A 14,555-nucleotide genomic window follows, 5' to 3' on the forward strand; every position below is an offset into this window, starting at 1 on the left:
TTTAAAATTAAATATTAAATGGAATAGTAATCTTCATTTCCTCAGCACCTGATCTTTACAAGGTAATCATTGCAGAAAATTTAACATGTATTCTCTTTAAAAGTTTTCAGGAATACCTCATTTTTAAAATACAAATAAGATCCTAGCGCATACTCTATATACTGTTTCATTTTGCTTTTTAAATGCTAACATATATTCTGATGATTTTTTTATATCAGTAGTATGGCATCATCTTTTTAAATAGTTGCATTGTATTTTATTTTACTGATGGACCACATTTTATTAATATAGATTCCTATTGAGGGATAGAGGTTTGTAGAGTATTTTGCTACAACAAATAGTGTTTCAAGAATATCCCTGTGAATATTTTTATGTATTGCATATTTCTTCTTATACAATAAATTCTGTGGAATTGAATTGCCCAGTAACAGGGTTGCAGGTTTAAAGTTTTGATTGACATTGACAGATTGCCCTTAAAATGAGGTTATGTCTGCCTCGGGCTGCAGGCTTGGGTGGGAGTAGGGAGTGACCGCCAGTGGGTGTGAGAGTTCCTTTTCGGAGTGATGAAAATGTCCTAAGTTAGATTGTGGTGATGTTGCATAATTCTCTGATGTATTAAAAGACATTGAATTGTATATTTTAAGTGGGTGAATGTTATAGTATGTGAATTATGTATATCTTAATAAACTATTAAAAAAGGTTAGGTCTGTTTGTACTTGCACCAATAGTGTATGAGAATGTCTATTTTCCCATTTCATCAACACTGAATTATAAACATTTTTGATTATCTGTGAGATGAAAAATAGCATCTTGTTGCTTTGATATTTCCATTGCTTTTATGTAAGTGAGAATGGACATATTTTTTGTCTGTTCATTGTCTTTTTTTTGCGGACCTCTCACTGTTGTGGCCTCTCGCGTTGCGGAGCACAGGCTCCGGATGCGCAGTCTCAGCGGCCATGGCTCACGGGCCTAGCCGCACCGTGGCATGTGGGATCTTCCCGGACTGGGGGACTGGGGCACGAACCCGCATCCCCTGCATTGGCAGGCGGACTCTCAACCACTGCACCACCGGGGAAGCCCTGTTTATTGTCTTTTTAATTTCACTTTTGTGAGCTGTCTTTTCTTATACCTTTCCATATTTTTGTTAAATTGTTTGTCTTCATTGTGATTCCTAAGAACAATTTATATGTTAAGGAATTCAGGTCTTTGTCATATATCTTACAAGTATTTTTCTCTGTATGTCTTTTGATTTATTTCTATTTTTTTAAGTATAGAAGTTTTCTTTTCAGTAGTTGGATCTATCAGTCTTTTCTCTATGGCTTCTGGTTTTTGTATTTTGTAGAATAGACTTTCTTATTCCAAGATTATGAAAAAAATTCATATTTTTGTCTCTTTAAATCTTATTTTTGTATTTAAATCTCACATCCATTTCACAGGGTTTTACTATGAGTAGTGATGATAATCTAGGTTAATCAATTCTTAATGTTATAAAATCAAAATTTAGGAAGTTGAAATGCTTAAGTTTAAGAATGCAGTAAGTGTGGAGAGAATTGAGTGACATGAAATTATATACAGATTACAGAGCTTGTCTGTGTTTAATAAATGATGCAAGTCTTTTGATGCTTTAGAGAGTCCTAAAATATTTAATTAGCCTTTGGAAATCAACCTTTATAAAACACAACTTCCATTTTAAGTTTATAACTGTGTGGAAAATACCTTAGATGTTAAATGAGTAATATTTGCAATATTATTTTATTAGAGTTGAAGAACTGTAGTAGTTTTCTCTTGATTGGTAAAAACACACCTATAAAATATTTTAAGATTAGAAGTTTTTTTTCAATTTATTTGGCATTGTGGGAAGACGATCGGTGACCGTGATCCTTTATTTTAACCTTAGTCTGTCATTCACAAACATACTTGGACTTGTTTGCCTTTGTAATTGCTAACACATTTCCTGTGATATCCACATCACAGAATTGTGTGACCTTGAGCACCATCAAGCAGTGGGGTTCTTTTTTTTTTAGTATTCTTAAAAAAGATTTCTGACATAGATTAAGACATTTGGAAAACTGTTGTCACTGAAAATGAAAGAAGAGACGACACAAGGGGAGATCAATTTTCAGAGCAGCCGTCAGTTTTCAGAGAACAGACAGTAGAAACTGCTCTTTTTGTGAAATAAAATAGAGTATTTCCTTTGAACTTCACCTCCACCCATATTGAATGTTCCCACCCATTGCCTAAAAAGGGATATTGCTTCTTTCTTACACAGAGTGCCAATTAGGCATTTCTTCTTTCTGCAAATCTGCTAGTTAAATGTAGAATTTAGATAAATCCAAGATGATGTAACCTACAGTCATTGACATAATGAGAGAATTTATATTTTAAAACATTTCTTATGAATATAGCATTCAGATACACGGAGTCTTACAAACTATAATAAATAATTATACAAAGGAGAACCATTGGAAAGTGCACGCAGACAAGGATGAGATCATTGCCAGACGTCAGCAGCCTGCTGTCTGACTCTTCCCCATCTTACCTCATCCATCTCCCCCAGCAGTAACTGCTATCCTGACTTCTCTGGTAATTTCCCTCCTTTGTTTTTAAGGTTGACTTTACCACCAATGCCTGCATTCTTAAAAATGAAAGTATTTCTGTTTTAGTGGATTTTGACCCTCATTTAAATAAACCTAAACTTCACATATTTTTTTGCTCAATAGTATGTGGGTGACGTTCATCCTTGTTACGCCATTTAGCTATGGTTGGCTTCATTTGCATTACTTTCTGTTCATTGAATCTTCCACAGTTTCTTGCCATTTTGTCGATGAATCTTTTCTAATTTTTGACTTTTGCAAACAATAACCCTATGAACAATCTTGTACATGTTTCCTGACACACATGTACAAGAGTTTCTCTAGGGCAGTGGTTCTCAGCGTGTGGGCTGCGAACCCTGTGGTCCCCAATACTCTTTCATGAGGTCTATGAGGTCAAAATTATTTTTGTAATAATTTAAAAATGTTATTTATTTTTGTGCTGTATTGACACTTGCATTGATGTTGCAAACACAGCGCTGGGTGAAACTGTACCCTAACCCACATCAAGGCAGTGGCACCAGATTGTACTGGCAGGCGTATTCTTCACTGTCACATGCTCACAGGGAAAAAATGACCAATCTGATTTAAGAACATCCTCGATGAAGCAAGTAGAAAATTATTAATTTTACTAAATCTCGTACCGCAGACATGCATCTTCTGGATATCTGAGTGACGAAATGGAGCCATGTATAAAGAACTTACGGTTCATATCCAAGTGCATATCCACGTGCCAGAGGCAAAACGCTTGTGTGCTTTTTGTCACTTACGAGTTGCAGTAGCTGCTGTTCTCGGGGAATATCATTTTTATTTGAAAGAATGACCAAGGGACAAAATATGGTTATTTGGACTTGGATAGTGTCAGACATTTTCTCAAAAATGAACAAATTGAGCCTGTCACTTTAAGCAAAACAACTGACCATATTTGCTGCTGGTGATAAAATTTGACCTTTTAATACAAATTAGAATTTTGGCAACCTTGTGTCAGTCACTGTGAGCTCAAGAACTTTCCAATACTAAGACCTTTCCAGTGAGATCGGTGGTGACATGAAACAGTGTGAAGTTTTTATATTAGGTAATGAAATTTTCAGTATTTGGAAATCTCTGTAACTCATTGAACTGATGTTTTCCAAATGAGTAATGGATGATGTTATAAAATCACGCATAGGCAAAAGAGCCATTCCAAGTTCAAGACAGTCCAATAGAACTTACTGTGACAGTGTGAAAAGTGTCATATTCTACAGTGCAAGTGACTTTAAAAACCTATAGCACTTATGAGTGTTGGTTTACTTAAAAAGAATATCTACGATTATTCAGAAAGGGTACTAAAATACTCCACTTTACGACTACGTATTTCTGTAAGGAAACATTTAAGGAAGAACTATATTCCAGTATATATTACACAGGCTCTTTGAGATTGTGGAGGAGGAGGGAATACTTCTCAACTGCTTTTATTAGGCAGTCCCGACATGGTTAAAACCAAAAAGAACATTCCAAGAAAAAAATCAAATCCCCGTAAAACTAAAAAAGTAGTAACAAAGTTCATTGTCAATACATTGAGAACAGACTTTTATTTAGTAAATGATCCTGGTACAACTTTTCATATACTTGGAAGAAAATAAAATTGGGTCCTCTCCTCTAAAAACAAAAATAAACAAAAACAAATTCTGGATGTACCTTTAACCTATAGAGGCCCAGACAAAAAAAGCTTCAAAACAACAAAAATCTTGACATCAGAAGATCTTTCTAACCCAAATACCTTTCCAAACCCAGAACGTATAAAAGAAATGATAGAAATATTTGACTCAAATGAAATAAAGACTTTGTAAGGTAAAAAAAATACAACAAAAGATCAATAGAAAAATAATCGATTTGGGGAAAATATTTGAGACAGACTGTGTCTTAATGTGTACAGCATACCAGGTTTTACTGATTGACAGACAGAAGCGTGGATTAAAATTGTGAAAGGGCATTTCATAGAAGACCAGATTCATAAGGCCCCAGAACATGTGAAAAGGGGCTGACACACAGTAGTTTTCAGGGAAGTGCAACTTAGAGTAGTGGTGAGATATCTACTCTCGGTGGAAATGTGAATTTGCCTATAACAGAGGGCAAAACCTATTAAGATATAGCCACCATTGAATCGTTGGCATGTCTTTTGAGAATCCACCCTGTAGAAATCACAATTCAGGTGTGTTGGACTCATATGTGAGAATGTTTTGCAGTGTTGTTTGAAGTGGAAAAAGACTGAAAATAAAGTGAATATGCATTAAGGAGGATATGGTTGAACAAATTTTGTTTTCTCCTCATTAAGGAATAGTTGGTAGCTATTTAAAAGAATGAAAAAAACTGTAGCAGGTGTTTTTAGAGTGATTTCCATGAGATATGGTTCAGAGAGAAAAGCAAGGTGTAGAAAACATGTGGTTTTTTTTTTTTTTTTGCGGTACGCGGGCCTCTCACTGTTGTGGCCTCTCCCGTTGTGGAGCACAGGCTCTGGACGTGCAGGCCAGCCGCTCCATGGCATGTGGGATCTTCCCGGACCGGGGCACGAACCCGTGTCTCCTGCATCGGCAGGCGGACTTTCAACCACTGCGCCACCAGGGAAGCCCAGAAAACATGTATTTTTGTGTGTGAAACATTCATAATAAAAAAATCATATATTGCTAAGGGTATAACATATTATTATATATTGCTAAGGGTATAACAGTTTAAAGACGAGAATTTACTTAGCTGTCATACGACAGTGCAGGGCATGTGGGGAGTGTGCTGCTCTATGATGTCATCAGGGACCCAGGCTGGTGGGGAACCTCTCCGTCCTCAGCACACAGTTTCAGTCTCTGCATCTGAGGTCTCGGTTGCTCACCAATGCCTTATCTCTTAAGCGTGATCTTTCAGAAAGAAAGAGGTTGGAGAGAAAGCCACTTCTAAAAAAATATGTCCATCGAGGTTGCCTGCATTATTTTTGTCCCATCATCCCGCTTGACCATACTTACATATGGAGCAGCCATCTGCCCAGCCCAAGTTTGGTGGTGTTAGTGAGGCCCCAAAGGAAGAAGAGGAAAATAAATGTCTGGGGATCCGCCTAGTCTGTGCCACAAACCCCCATATTGGTGCATGCATTTTGCCCCTTTATATTTATATACGATTCTCTGAGCATGGCAGAAGTTACGAAAATATACTCCGTTGTTGATGTCCGTATTCCATACCCCATGCAGGTGTTGATGGAGGAGAGGGAGAGAATCAAATAGAAAAAGGAAAGGAATACCAAGGAGTACAGAGGAGCTGAACAAAATAAACAAAAACTCAGTATGTAATATGATTATCTCTGTGTTTCATGTAAATTGTGTTCTTGTATGAACAAAATTTTAAAAATTAGAAAAAAGAAAATACCAGCATACATTCTGTATGTTTAAATATCACTTCTTCCCTTAATGTGATGAGTTCTGAGGAGATTAGAAAGTACTGTTTAGGAAGATTTCATACATCTCTAAGCCCCAGTGTTAAGACAACAAGAGAAGGAGACACATTGTTATTTGTGCTGTGCTTATAAATGAGCACAATGAATAACAATTGGCATTATGCAATATTACAAATGAACATTTTGAGAGTAGGATACTGGAGATGTTAATCAGGAAGAATCTTAATCACTGACACCGTAATTTCCTCTTACTAGTAACTAATAGAATTCTCTAAAAAGATGATTATAACAATTAGGTATCTGAGTAAGTAGAGTGATGATTATTTTATAAATCACTTCTTCTGTAATTTGCTGTGATGATTGTTGAGATGTAGAAAGTGTGACTAAGCAAACACATCATTGGGTTGTGTTGCTGATAATACTTTGGAAGTAGAGATGGTTGACTTCAGTCATACTTTGACCATGCAGTAGAGATGGTTGACATCAGTCATGCTTTGACCTTCTTTTGTGCCTTACAATTTAAGGCACACAAAATATTTCAGTGATATTACAATGGCTACATTTTATACATCATTTAAAACTTGGCAAGTTGTAGAGTTATTCTTTGCATGAAAATAAGTCATGCTGTTTTGTACATTTTGTTCCTTTAGACATGGTTGAGGTAGTCGGTCAACATTAAAGCCTTGAAATAACATTGAAGGTTGTTCCTTGGTATTTTAAAGTGTGTAGTGATTCCTATCTAAGTAACTTTAATACGTTATTTTCCTTAAAAACTCATTAAAGGTTATTGTGCTATTTTATTTTGTCCTTCTGCTAATTTCAGTTCAAATGTTAAACATAACTTGCATATGGAAAACTAGTAATAGTAAAAGGTAGGATTTTGAATAAGAAACCTGCTTCTCTGTAAGAGGGAATGTTGATTATCTGAGTGAATAGATTGGTAAGTGTTCCTTTAAAAAAACCCTTAATCCAAAATTTGTGAATATTCAGTTGAGTAAAATGACTTTGGTGATATTCCTAAAATCTAATTAGTTATACTGTAAGTAGGATATTTTTAAACCCAAGGAAGTACTTTTACATGAAGTAAGTGAGCATTTTCGTCAGCTTTATTCATTTGGTAGGAATGTCCAAACTCAGAGCTATTCTTTGAAGGAAATACTTCAGAGAAAATGGGGCCCAGTGGATTTTGTAAATAAAAAAGCTCGTGGGAAAGCCCTCTTCAAAGCGAAGCTGCCCACTTTCAGTTCCTTCGCTTTAGCAGCCGGTTATCCGTAGAATGGCTTGTCACACACTCCACTTACCCCTGTGGAGCTGTCACCATCTCTTGATGGCTTTTACTTCTCTTTCTAGAAGTAGGTGGTTTAGCCCTGGGGTGTTTCCAGTCATCGTCCGAGTGGACCTTCTGGTCATATTGCCTAGGGACTTGGTCCAGTGAGATGAGGCTTTCCTCTTGTGTTTATCCCAGTGATTCTCACGGTAAAATACTTTTGATGGGGGCAAATGGCCCAGAGGGATACGTCAGTTCCAGCCCAGACCTCTCTGGCATTAGAGGCTTGCCATCAAGGTGAGAACAAGTCTGCAAGGACTTTAAAATGGGACAGGAGAGCGCTCCCCTTTCTTCCGCACTGCTTTACGAGGGACTGCTGTGCTCACACTCGTCGTGGCTCCCTCTGCCTTAGCCCGACACTGAAGATTCTGTCATTGAGGCTCAGTTATTTCTCTGCCTTTGCCATCTTGGTTCAGTAGGGCTGCAGTTCTAGCTGGGCTTTGGCTGTTGTGTCTGTGCAGAGAGGCTGAATGACAGTGGGGCTTGGCTTAGGAGGACGCCAGGACTTACTGCACTGCGCAGCTTCTAATACCGGAGAATGGTTCCTTCACAAATTGTATCCTGTTTGATGGCTATTAATAGTGGGAGGTGAGGTCGGTACTAGTTACTCCATTACAGCCTGAAGTAGATCTCCCTTCTTCTTAAGTCTGAAATTGATAGCGTATATTCTGAGCTCAGTAAGGAAAACTTAAATGTTGTTTGTAATCAGAGTTACTTGGAGGTCAAACAAGTTAGAAGTGTTAGTCAGTCTTTCAATTTCAGTCTTTTGTGTTAAACTAAACTAAGCAAGGCTGTTTAATGTCTTTTCCATACACCTGTGGGTATGTGTATAAAGATACACACATATGTATAGCTATCTACATTGATAGTTATATCTATATCCTGTATCGTCTTTATATGCTATACTAGTTAGATTGTTTCCATGTTGTAATTCTGATGATTTATTATGAATCATGCTGTAGAGTATAGGGCAGAAAGATAGAGCTATTCTGTGGTGTCGAGGTCAAGGGAGGAGATACTCTAAGTAAAAAAAATTTTTTTTAAGGATGTCAGTAGAGAAACTTTATCATACCACCTTGTGATAACTTGGTGTTCACTATCTTAACCAAGTTATTAAACCTTACATTGGCGATATTGGGACAAACCGACCTCCTAATAAGATGGAATGAAAAAGGACGCAGCATCACTTTAGTGTCATTCTTGCCAAAATCTGCGAAGTCTAACTAATCATGAGGGAACATCCGACACATCCAAACTGAGGGACACTCAATAACCGGCTGTATTCTCCAGAAATGTCAAGGTCAAGAAATACAGAGAAAGGCTTTTCCCAGTTAATGGAGATGCATTGATATGACAACTAGTGGCAATGTGTCATCCTGGATTGGATCCTGGATTGTGAAGAAAATACATATAAATGACATTAGTGTGATAACTGATAAACCTCGACTCTAGACTGTACATCAGATAATATTATTGTGTTAATGTTACATTTCCTGATTTTGATGACGGCTGTGGTTATAAAAGACAGTCTGTTTTAAGGACGCATACACTGAAGTCTTTAGGGATGATGTCTCTGGCTCCCTCACAAATAATTTGTATTATATATATGTTGATATAGGTATAAAATGATAAAGCACATGAAGCAAAATGTAAACAGTTGGTGAAACTGGCGAAAGAGGAGCTCCTTGCAACTTTTCTTTAAGTTTAGTATTACACCAAAATAAAAAGTTAAACCAGAAAAATAGAATTTAGATAGATCTCTTTGGTTACAAGAACGGAGGTTCATGAAGCTACCTAAAGTAAACAGGAACACAGAAATTCTTTTGAATTCAAGTAAGGCTCGTCTCATGGAGACCATTGAAGCTGCTTCCTTCCTATTTCAGATGCTGTGCGCCTTCTAGTCCTTGCTGTTCTGTGTATTTGCTTTGCTTTCTTCTGTTTCCTGGATTCATCCGCTTTCTCTTGGTTGCTGCCCCTAGAGAACTGGGGTTTGTTCCCCAACGTAGCTGAGAGTGAGAATCTGAACGATTCTTCTCTAGCTAGTGGATTCCTGAGGCAGGCGCCAGGCGTCACATCTGCCCAGCTTTGTCATGTTGCTGTTTGAGTTCGATTCCTCTGCAGTAGACCCCTAGTGCTTCTGTTGAGGATCTTAGGTGGATGTGGATCACCCAGACCCCTTTCTGCTAAAATGAGGAAGGATTATTGCGTGACTTAGAAGCCAGAGGATGGAAATGTTCAGAATTGCGTCCTTTTGCGTAGTAACCGGACAGCTCCCTCCCTGTCTGCCACTTGGAACATTTATTATTTCTTCTTTCAGTTTTATTGAGATATAATTGGCACACAGCACTGTGTGAGCGTAAGGCACACAGCATAATGATTCGCCTTTTACACACATTATGAAACGATGACCACAGCAAGCGTCGTGAACATCCGTCATCTCACAGAGACATGTTAAAGAGACAGAAACATTGCTTTCCTCCTGTGGGAGTGCTTAGGGTTCCGTCTGCCAACAACCTGCAGTTATAGCGCACAGCCGGGTCCATTCTGTTTGTCGTGCTGCTCACTACATCCCTGATAGCTGATTGTCTTGTAACTGGAGGTTTGCACCTTTTGACCACCCACCTTCCTCCAGCCCTCCTTCCCCCCATCCCCACCTCTGGTCACCACAAATCTGATCTCTTTTTCTATGAGTTTGTTTGTTTTTGAAGTATAATTGACCCACAGCACTATGTGGGTTCCTGGTACACAGCATAGCGATTTGATACTTATATACATTTCAAAGTCATCACCATGATAAGTCTAGTGACCATCTGTCAGCATACAAAAATATTACATAACTGTTGGTTATATTCCCCACATCATACCTTTCATACCCTTGAGTCATTTATTTGTACCTGAGAGTTTGTACCTCTTAATCTCCCGCACCTATTTCTCTCCTCCCCGGATCCCCTCCCCTCTGGCAGCCGCCTGTTTGTTCTCTGTATATATGACTCTATTTTGTCATGTTTGTTCATTTGTTTTGTTTTTCAGATTCCACGTATAAGTGAGATCATAGGGTATTTGTCTTTCTCTGTCTGACTTACATCACTTAGCGTAATGCCCTCTAGGTCCATGCATGTTGTCGCAAATGCCATGAATTTATGTTACGTTAGCTTTTGTCTGTAAAATTTTACTCTTTCATTTTGATATATTTGATTATGCACATTTATCAGTTCAGATTCATTATTTATTTACAACAGTAATTGAAAAATATGAGGTATGTTTCAAACGTTTTCAAGAAAATGTTTTGACAGTACGTTTCTAATATTTTAAAAGCAAAATTGCCTGAAGGTTGTAGACTAATGTTTTTTGCATTCCTACTTTGTACCAGTCATTGTACTGATTGTGGTTACTTAAATGATGTCATTGAATATAATTTTCACAACTCACTGAGGTAAGATAATTATCCTTAACTATTAGAAGAGGAAATAGAATCTCAGAATGGTGACTTGCCCAAAGTCACCACAGTTAATGTCTAGTGAGATTAGAATTAGAGTTAAAAATGAGGCCTGTCAGACTCCAATGTACATACTCTTTTAAATAGTAAGGAATCAGGTCAAATACTTTCACATTTAAGATAATCAGTTTTCTGTTGTTCTTCTTAAAACCTGTCACTATTACTCTTTTAATCCTAGGATGCACTCATTATTATTAACAAGTGTTGGTTACATTTTGCTGGCTTTGCTCAGAACACTGGTGGGTCAGGGGTCAGTCTGAGGAGACTAGGAGGCTAGGAGCTGTTGACGGACGCTGGAGAGAAATGAAGTCACTGCCCTGAGGGAGTCGGAGTCTGTAATTCCAGGAGCGAGAACTGGAAAATCTGTGCGTTATCAGTGATAGGCCTATATGGACAGTCTTTCACAAATTGTTATATTTAAGTATATAGGTAAATAAGAGCATTTAGAAATGAGTACGTAGATATGAGAAAGGAAAAAAGTAAAAAGTTGAATAGAGACTTACTCAATTGAAAAATAATAAACAAAGGCTAAAATACCAAGTGGGTTTAGCAAAATATCGCTTTAAAATGACTGCTTTTTGGCGGTGGAGTGGACTGGGAATCACTTACGAATCTGAGTTCGGTATTGTCACTTCTGCCTGTCAAGTGAGATTTATTCAAAAGACTTTTAATTAGCTTAGAAGTAATCGAAGAATGTGACCAACATATTGGTATATGTAGTATGATTGCTGGACTAGTGGCTATAAGGTAAAGGTGGAAAATGATACTCTCTTTCATATAGGTAGTTATTTTAATTTGTGTATTTTTGCCAAAGGGAAAAGTAAATTAATCACACCTTTGAAATATTTTCCTTGAAGTTGGACATGAAAACAAAAATGATGGAAGCTCAATATCATGAAGAGAAACTTAAACTGCAGCAGAAGCATGACGCTGATGTTCAGAAGGTAGGGTGTGTACAGTTTATTATTTTATTGATATTGACTGTTTGAAAGACTCTAGGTCTTGTGACCATCCCTCCCTCCATCCATCCACTTATTTAGGTACTTATGGGAGTCTGTCTTATAAATGGGATTTGCTAAATTAATATCCTAGCAAAAGTTGATCTTTAAACTTCATTTGCTAAACAGATGCATTTATGTAAATCCTTATAGTTTACATGACCTTTTAGTTCTTCTTTATCTATCGATGGAAGGCTGGTCTTCTTATAGTCCTTTACAGTCTTATCATTACCTTTCACAAAGGCTGAAATAAGTCATCAACTGTAAATACTAGAGTTTGTTTTGGTCTAAGATGCTTTCAGTTTTCTGGCAATTAAAAATTCCTTTCTTTTTATTTATTTATTTATGGCCACACCTCACGGCATGTGGGATCTCAGTTCCCCGACCAGGGGTCGAACCCACGCCCCTTGCATTGGAAGTGCGGAGTCTTAACCACTGGACCGCCAGAGAAGTCCCTAAAATTTCCCCTTTAATTTAAAAAGAAACCCTTGTATTTAGCTCTCTTTGCTATAGACTGAGTGCACCGTAATGCTGGCACTGCCGGGTGGGCTTTTTGTTTTCAGTAGCTCGTCGGGATTTATGCCTTACAGTATTTCAGTTTGTACTTTGAAGTATAATTTTCTTCTTAATGAGCACAGCAAAAGTCATCAATTTATAATTATTGTACATTGAATTTGAATTTATAACTATATTTTAGTATTGATTTAAAAAATGTAATGGTATATAATGTATAATTTTAATATGTGATGTATGAATTTGTAACTCATGAAAATTGATCCAGATGGAAGCCTGGTGTTGTCTGTTTTGGAACTCAGCCTGTGACCTGCTTCACAGAGTTAAGTGACAAAGGTGGAGATAGGGAGCTGAGGCCACAGCATCACGTGCCCGTGCTTCCGTAGAGCTGAGAACATGCTAGTATTTAGTCAGGTGCCTGTTTGGCTCACCTTCTTTCAGAGCAACAAGACGGAAACCACTGGCTGAAAATTAGAAAGAGAAAAAATATTGAATCCTTTTCCTTCTCCTTTCGTCTTGTCCATTCAAATTTTAGAGGCAAATATTACTTTCTCCTCTTACTAGTATTTTACTTTACTTTAAATGGTTCAAGAAAAACAGTTCTCTTTCATGGATATGTTAGAGATTCAGTAATATAATTTCAATATAGCATATGTATATGTCCAAATGAAATAGAACCTATTGATGTATAAGATAAATAAATATAGAAATATATTTGGGAAAATTGTGGTAATAGAATTTGAAATGGGCTTCTTGGTATGTCTGTTACAAAGCTCTGTTCTAAGAAAAACATTTAATAATAGAATCCTTTCCAGGAATTTCTCTTCTAAAATAAATTCTGCATGAAAAAAGAAAGCAATGCAACTAGTTTGAAATGCCAGGTAAAATATAAATAAAATCCTTGACCTCATGCTAGATTTGGAAAGTATATTCATCAGTTTGTTGCATGTATGCCATTTCCTAAGTGTTAGGAATTGGGAAGGAATAAAATTGAGAGTGTTTTATCTGTTTGCATACATTCTTTTTCTTTTTTGCTTCTTTATGGACATCGGGCTCAAACTATCTCCTTTTCTTATTTACCAATCATTCTTAGAGGTGGGACTAAAGCAATGAAAGGTGAAGTAAAATGCTGGTAATAAAAGCACTAAGAAAAAGTTGGTTAGACATTGGTGAATAACCTTTTTTAAAAAACTGAATTTGGGTATATAGGAAATATACCTCAACCACAAGAAAAGTGCATATTCATACTTCTGCCTCAATTTGGTTTTCTTTTTTCCCTTTGGTTAGTACATTTTTTTTTTCTGCTTGCAAACTTTCTTACTCTTTGGTTATTCTCTAGTTGTTTTTTTTTTTTTTTTTTTTTTTTTTTTTTTTTTTTTTTTTTTTTGCCTGTAGATGTACTTAGAAGCATATAATCATAATTAAGTTTATTAAATGATTCATTTAAAAACTTCTGACACAGTATAAATTAAGGATGTAAAATATCCATGCAATTTTTGACATATTTTGAGCTGACTTTTTTGATTCCCAGTAGCAGAGCTAAGTATAAGAGAAGCCTATTGCATCACGTGTTCCCACGTGTCTGGGAATTCTTGTTATTGTGCGTGAAAGTGATAGAAGGACACTAGTGGGAGGGTTCAGGGATGTGCGTGTCTGCAGATGTTCTGTCCCAGTGTGGTGGGGAGGTGAGTTGTACTGTATCAACATATCAGGTTTCTGATGGCTTCTCTCTGCTAGTTTGTGACAGCTTAATCTCTGAAGTATATTTTAGAGAATCACCTAATTTACCATTTACAGTCCCCTTAAGAATTGGTACATGAAAATTCAAAGCAGGTAACATTTCTTTCGGTAATCAATTATTCTGGTGTAGTTAATATTTTGTCGACGCACTAAAGTATAATTTTTTCATCTTTTTTGGGAAGCCATTTATGGGATTAGCTGAGATAGACTTGCAAAAATATTGTGCTATTTTTTAAAAAAATTATGTGTTCCATACATAAAACATATTGTATACTAAAATATTTTAAATTCATTTGCAGATTTTAGAAAGAAAGAATAATGAAATAGAAGAAATGAAAACTTTATACAAAAAGAAACAAAATGAAACGGAGGAGACTATTAGAAAACTTGAAAAGAAAGGTGATGTTGTATTGTTATATAAACCTTTTAATAACACTTCCATCTTATTTTAGTTCTTGTATAAAGTAAAATT

The 14,555-nt window shown here is 36.6% G+C and overlaps 1 protein-coding gene across 8 annotated transcripts in view; it reads left to right on the forward strand.

Annotated features, from left to right (window-relative positions):
- Positions 1–14,555, forward strand: part of CEP112 (centrosomal protein 112) — a 418,056-nt gene that overhangs the window by 58,499 nt on the left and 345,002 nt on the right. For all 8 annotated transcript variants that reach the window (XM_024761157.1, XM_024761159.1, XM_024761160.1 and 5 more), the window contains 2 exons: positions 11,690–11,776; positions 14,383–14,482. In XM_024761157.1, the coding sequence (XP_024616925.1) occupies positions 11,690–11,776; positions 14,383–14,482 (187 nt within the window). The remainder of the gene's footprint in view (positions 1–11,689; positions 11,777–14,382; positions 14,483–14,555) is intronic.

The sequence above is a fragment of the Neophocaena asiaeorientalis genome, unplaced genomic scaffold (assembly GCF_003031525.2).
Source record: "Neophocaena asiaeorientalis asiaeorientalis breed wild unplaced genomic scaffold, Neophocaena_asiaeorientalis_V1.1 scaffold30, whole genome shotgun sequence".
Lineage (NCBI taxonomy): Eukaryota > Metazoa > Chordata > Mammalia > Artiodactyla > Phocoenidae > Neophocaena > Neophocaena asiaeorientalis.